Below are 7,090 nucleotides of genomic sequence, written 5' to 3' on the forward strand. Positions count from 1 at the left end.
TAAATTTTTAACTACAAAATAATTATTCAAATTAAAATTTGATAAATTTTGTCAAAATTCGATCTTTAAATGCATATAAAAAAAAATTGTGCCTATGTATTTTTAATATTTTTCAACTGATATTGTAACAATATACTAGGAGCCTTTTATTAAATTTTCAAGCTTTTTTAATCAACAAATAAAATTTTATTGATATTTTTAGAAAAAAAACTAAAAAAAAATTAAAACTGACAATGTCCGTAAAGAGCTCAAAATAAGTCAAAATATTTTGAAAATTTTATCGTGTATAGAAGATGCTAATATAAACATTCAGTCAAAATTTCATGTATCTACGGTCATTTTTTTTAAAGTTACACCAAAAACCAAATTCAATTTTGCGTAAAAATTCCCGTTTTTCCTTTATTTTTCTTTGGTTTTTCTCGGCGCTTTTGAAAATTACTGGGAATCTTAAATTTTGACATGATGGTAAAACATTTATCTAAATCAAGTAGTTTATATTTTAGAATTTTTTTAAATATCACTATTTTTTTGATTAAATTAATTTGGAACTCAATAACTTTTTTAAAAATATTATTTTTGGAAATTTGCTAACATGTGTATGTTTCTAAAACTATTTACTAATCCTATAATTTTATCAATTTTTGTCATACGCTTAAGTAGCATAATTTTTTTTTTTTTTTTTGGTCAGTTCTTTCTGTTACACTCTGTATATACACCTATACCTATATACACCTATATACTTATATATATAAATATGTTTTGTTATCTTAGTATTAAATACATTTTAGTATTTATTTATTTTCTTCAAATTATAATGACTTATGATGTATTGCATTTTATGCCTGTTTAACTTGAGCCCTTTCGCATCATGACTTAAGACCTATTGCATGTAATTTTTTTAAGACTTATGCCCTTTGTCATTAAAATAAGTTATAATTAGTGACTTAGGCCTTTTCTCAAAAAAAAAATTCTGTATACTTAAATGACTTACCTATTCTATTCTGTAATGACTTACCTATTACCAAACGCATTCTATTTTATGTCGTAAACCAAATCCCACATAGCACCTACAGCAGTACCATTCAGTGTGGCTTGAAATTTCACACAGAATTAATGTATAAACCACGGAATGTGGTATAAACTGAAAATGTCCAAAAATGACTAAAACCCTTTCGCTTAAAAACCGTCCAATTATGACTTGGTACTGTATCTATCACTTTACTATTTAATGCCAAATGTGCAATGGAATAGTGGTTAATATTTAAGTGATATAACTGTTGAAACATTTTTTTTTACTATATTTAAGGTGATATTATAGAGTGTCCGTCTCAGTGGATATTCATCAAATAATGGTATAGTAACTACTAAACCTACGTATAAATTGTGTTTAAAATTCCATATCACTTCACATCACTTAACTATACTTTCAATGTTTATAAGTTATAATTGAAAAAACTATTGCTTCAAAATGTGTTACCGTTTTCAGTATCTATACCTACAGTAAACATACTACAGTAAAATATGCTTACCATTTTTCTTCACTGCCTTCAGTCTTTATGTCCGGTATATTAGCAATTTTCTTGTTCAAAAAAGCAACAGATATTTTAAGTAATGCCTATAAAAATAATTACATAAATATTTACTTAAACGTGATCTTAGTTCTTACGTTATATTATTTGATATGGTCATTGTTTGACATAAACAGTTAATACTTACATCAGAATATGATTTCTCTATGGAAGATTTTTTGATCAAAAAACTCCTAAAATAAAAATAAAAAATTGTAAAATGGTCGGTGGTAGGTATATTTGAATTAGACTATTCAAAGTTTAATGAATTATTATTTTAAGTATACATAGAATTGTCTGAAGGGCAATATGACATAAGCGCCAAATGTTCAAAAATGACAAATCATTTGCGCCAAAATGTGTAGGGCGTAATAGCACCAATTTAATATTATATACCTGTTATAACCAACATATGACAGAAGCACCAAAGATGAAAAAATTACTAATCATTTGCACCAAAATTAATATTTTATATAAGTAGATATTTAAAAATGTCGATCTTATAAAAATTGTCAATTAATATAATAGACAGTAGAAATTACCAATGAAAAAAAAAAATAATAATAAATCAGTTGCTTTTTTCGATCTTATAAAAATTGTCAATAATACAGTTTTTAAATATAATATATACCTATCTCTTAATTTAATATCTGTTATTTAATATCTATTAACAGTGGCACACAGGTATCTAGGATTTTGGCCCTCTTGTACGATACGATTTTGGCGCTTTCGTACGATACAACTTTTTCTTATCTCATTTTAGTTCTTATGTCTTACACCGGTCTAAAGCTACTCTGATGTTTCAATAATTCAATAAATAAAAATGATGTGAAGATTGCTCATTTAATAAAATAAATTTAAACTTTTGAAAATGTATAAAATGTACATATTTACATAATCGCACACTACCGTTACACGAATAAAATATACAAATAAGTTTATATCAAAGGAACAATATATTGAACAAACACAATCTATAATTTATTCTATACTAATTATACAAAAAACACTGCAAGTTACAACAATGATAATTTCTTTAAAGTACATAATTATTTATTCAATTTGTATACCTACTAAACTATACTTAATAAGCTAAAATTATTTACCTTATGTCCTCCAACAAATCGCATTCGTTTTGGTTTTTCAAAAGTAATTTTGCTATTTGTTCCGAATGAAGATTTTTTAAAAACTTGACATAATTTCCCTTAAACAAAATTAAAACACAGCAATTAAATACAAAACATGATACAGACATTATTTATGAAAAAACACAAAATCATTATGCGTTTTAATTATAAAATTGAAATCTGTTAGATAAAAATAATAAATTATTGTAAGTTTATTAATTAAATCATGTAAGCACTTATTATAACTGTATTTAGTGCAGACTGATTTTTTTTAATTGAAGTCACTAATTCTGTTTATATTTATATTGTTTTGTATAAAAAATCTTTATACTATTGTTATTATTTTGGATTCTGAGCGAAGCGATGGATGTGTTGATTTTACAATTTATTTATTTATTTATTTTTGTGTCTGTCATCACTTTTTGGGGCAGGAAGATTACTTTGATTTTCTTCGACAGTATCTTGTTCGATGAGAGAGTGTATTTAGTTGGTGCATTCAGGAGATCAAACATTAAAATTCCCAATAGCTTTCAAAAGGGCCATGAAAAACATTTAAAAAAAGGTGGGTAAGTGGATGTGGCTCTGTTGTACAGTAGGTTACAAGTGCGTTACTGTATAATGGATGGTATTAAATTTGAATTCAATGATATAATATAATTGTATACAAAACACGATTCTGAGCAAGTCAGTGTGGATATTTTATATTATATTTGTATTGTTATTACTTATTAGGTATTAATACGGTAGCCGGTAAGTTAAATTAAAATTATAAAATTACAACAAAATAACTGTGTTTTATATTTTTGAAAATTGTTTGTTACACAATAACATACTTACGTGGAATCTTGTTGTACGTTTTCAATCCTTAGCTATAAAATTTGAACATTATAAATTTTAACTACAATATCATATTTAAATTTTAAATTTGATAAATGTTCTAAAATTGAATTTTAAATGCTTATAAAAATAATTGTGTCTATGTATTATTAATATTTTTAAACTGCTATTTAATCAATATATCAGGAGCCTTATTGTATTCAATTTTGACGATTTTTGGCCCAACAAATTAAAATTTATTGATATTTATAGAAAAAAAAACTAAAAAAATTGAAATTTGAAATTGTCCGTAAACAGCTCAAAGCAAGTATCAATATTTTGAAAATTTTATCAAGTATAGGAATTTATAAAGTAAATATATGATTATAAAACTCAATTGTCAACGGTTATTCGTTTTTCAATTACAACAAAATAAGAAAGTCGCTGCATGAAAAATCAATTGAATGTTGTAAAAATCCAATGTAAAAGTTTGATCTTCAAACGCTAATAAAAATGTAATTTGACTTTCTAACAGACATTTTTTTTTTTTTTTGATAAAGGTAGATAACTTTATAAGAAATCTTGTATTACATTTTAAAATTTTAGTTTTAAAAATAAAAATATTTAGGAATTTCTTTTTACGCCTTTTGTCAAAATTTTAACTTTAAATGCTTATAAAAAAAAATTGTGGCCATGGAACATTTTTCAAATTTCAATATATTAACTACAATATATTAAGAGAATCCCAATGGCCTATGTCGCCGAGGGTAATTTTTACCAAACAAATAAAATTGTATTGACATTCATAGAAAAAAAAAAACCAAAAAATTAGAAACTGAAAATGTCCGTAAACAGTTCAAAACAAATCAAAAACTTTATCGTGTATAGAATAAGCTAATATAAACTACCAGTGAAAATTTCATGAAGATACGATCATTTGTTTTAGAGTTATACCAAAAACTTAAATCGATTTTGCGTAAGCCCATTTTTCCTTAATTTGTCTTTTCTTTTTCCCTGCACTTTCAAAAACTATTAGGAATATTTAACTTTTGACCAAAGTACCAACTAGATTCACTTTCTCATCAATAAAGATATTGTTGAAGAAAATCTATGCATTTTTACTACTCTAAAAGGTGATGACAGACACAAAAAAATAAAATAAAAATTTAAAAATACACATCATTGTAAAATCAATATATTCATAGCTCGCTCGGAATCTAAAATTAAGGAAAACGAAATATTTACTCAAAATGTTGGATAAAATCGATTTCAGTTTTTGGTATAACTCTAAAATAAATTACGGTAGATACATGAAATGTTCACTGAATGTTTATATTGGCATTTTTTATAAACCATAAAATTAGTATTTGACTTGTCATATTTTGACTTGTTTTGAGTTGTTTACGGACATTGTCAGTTACCGATTTTTTCGTTTTTTTTTTCTATGAATATCAATAAAATGTTATTCGTTGGGCCAAAAAACTTGAAAATTTAATACAATACTCTTAATAAATTGTTACAATGACAATTGAAAAATATTAAAAATACATAGACACGATTTTTTTTTATAAGCATTTAAAGTTAATATTTTGACAGAATGTATCAAATTTAAAATTTAAAAAAGATTTTGTACCTAATTAAAAATATATGAAATCTTCAATTTCTATAACTAAGGATTGCAAATTTTAAACAAGGTTCCACGTAAATAGGCATTCCAAAAAATCTAAAAAATATAAAACACATTTTTTTATAGTTGTTTTATGTTTAAATTTGGAAAATTTTATTTATATTGTTGTAATTTAAAAATATTATTCATGGGTATTTGAAATTTCTCAAGTATATTATTATACACAAATATTGAAATATAATAATATGCAAATAATATTAATTCGACATACCGGCTACCGTATTAATAATAACAATATAAATATTAAATAAAAATCCTAGTCTGACAAACCGTCTCCGTTAAGAATCGTTTTTCGTATGCAATGATATTATATCATTGAATTCTCATTAAGTTAACACCATCCATTACAATTAGTGACCCACTTGTAACCTATGTGCTGTACGACAGAGTCCACTTTTTATTTTACTGTTCTACGTAATTTTCTTAGGCAAGTTTGTATAACGATGGAATATTGTTATTGTAAAATTTTTTAGAAGAACCATGATTCACAATTAATTTTCAAATTTCTGTGATCACAAATAAAATAATGAAAATCAGTAGGTATTTTAATCAACGATTTTGGTTCCCGCCCAATTCAAGTATAGTAAAAATGAATAGTCAAAAATAAATCATAGAAGTGATAGGTATGTTATTTAAACCATTTAATTTGTTTTATACCTACCTATTTACGAGCACCGCTTTCTAATAAAGCAGTATCTCAGATAACATTATGTAATTTGAACTATTTTCAAAACCAATTATTCGGATAATTCATTACCAGTTTACCTACTCATCTAACTAATTATAACTGTATAATGTAAATAAGTAAATTATTTTCAACAAATTTTTTTTTATAAGTATTAAAACTCTAAACATTAAACAGAAACTATCACTGACAAAATTCTCATCGTATATAAATATAAAAACAATAATTTGTTTTTCTAAATATAAGTAATACATTATAGCAAATTAAAATGTTGAACGGTGAGTTGTCGGAAACAGTTATTTTGTATATATAATATTAATGGTTATTAATTATTACAAGTCTAGTATATATACACTCGTAATTTCATATGTACGAGTTTATGTATGTTTCAAGTGCGAAATCAATAAAATGCATGCTAACGCAGCATTAATATTTATTAAACGTATTAACTGAAATGAATAATGAAATATTATATAATTTAATATTCATCTATAGGTACATAGCAATACCATAGAGACCTATGTTTTTTTAAACATTTCAATTTCATACAAAATATATAATAATAATGCATCATCTTTTAACTTTTAAGTATACTTAATAGTGGCTTCTTAATCAAATTTTCAAGTCCTGTTTTTCTCTTAGCACATAAGCTTATTGTACATAAATTGTATAGATTGTTTATTTCTAATAAAAAAAAAAAAAAAAAAAAAAAGTATACTTATGGTGTCCGTGGAAATTTCCTTCATACCTTCATGTCTTGAATTTATTTTCAACAAATTTGCATATTATTATATAATAATAATGTGAATAATACACATTGTAAATAATAAAATATATTCTATTTTCAGTAAAAAAAGTGTATATTATAGGTTTGAAATTATTATTTCCACAATATCTAATAGCAACATAGGCGCACATAGGGGGGTGCTTGTGGGTGCTTAGCACCCCCACGTTTCAGACTAGCAGCCCCAATTCATTTCAGTATTTCGCCGATCATTTTTAAATTATTGTGGTTTATTGGTTCGGAATTTTTTTTTCCATGCCGATTAATGATAACTGTTCACGAATTCACGATTAAAACAGTATTGTGTGAATGCACATTTCAGTGTGTCAGCTTTTGTCGATATGCAGCAGTGATATTATTATAGAAAATTATACTATCTTAGGGATTACGGTTGGGTACGAAATCTTCTATTTATAACTTTGG

General features: G+C 24.9%; 1 protein-coding gene across 1 annotated transcript in view; it reads right to left on the reverse strand.

Moving 5' to 3' along the window:
* The window catches only part of LOC100164384 (protein nervous wreck), a 30,884-nt gene that overhangs the window by 20,541 nt on the left and 3,253 nt on the right, over positions 1 to 7,090 (reverse strand). Inside the window, exons 2-4 of the mRNA XM_008184312.3 lie at positions 2,675 to 2,772; positions 1,717 to 1,762; positions 1,530 to 1,615 (exon numbers count right to left, since the gene is read on the reverse strand). Coding sequence (XP_008182534.1) covers positions 1,530 to 1,615; positions 1,717 to 1,762; positions 2,675 to 2,772 — 230 coding nt within the window. The remainder of the gene's footprint in view (positions 1 to 1,529; positions 1,616 to 1,716; positions 1,763 to 2,674; positions 2,773 to 7,090) is intronic.

The sequence above is a fragment of the Acyrthosiphon pisum genome, chromosome A2, assembly GCF_005508785.2.
Source record: "Acyrthosiphon pisum isolate AL4f chromosome A2, pea_aphid_22Mar2018_4r6ur, whole genome shotgun sequence".
NCBI classification, from domain to species: Eukaryota; Metazoa; Arthropoda; class Insecta; order Hemiptera; family Aphididae; genus Acyrthosiphon; species Acyrthosiphon pisum.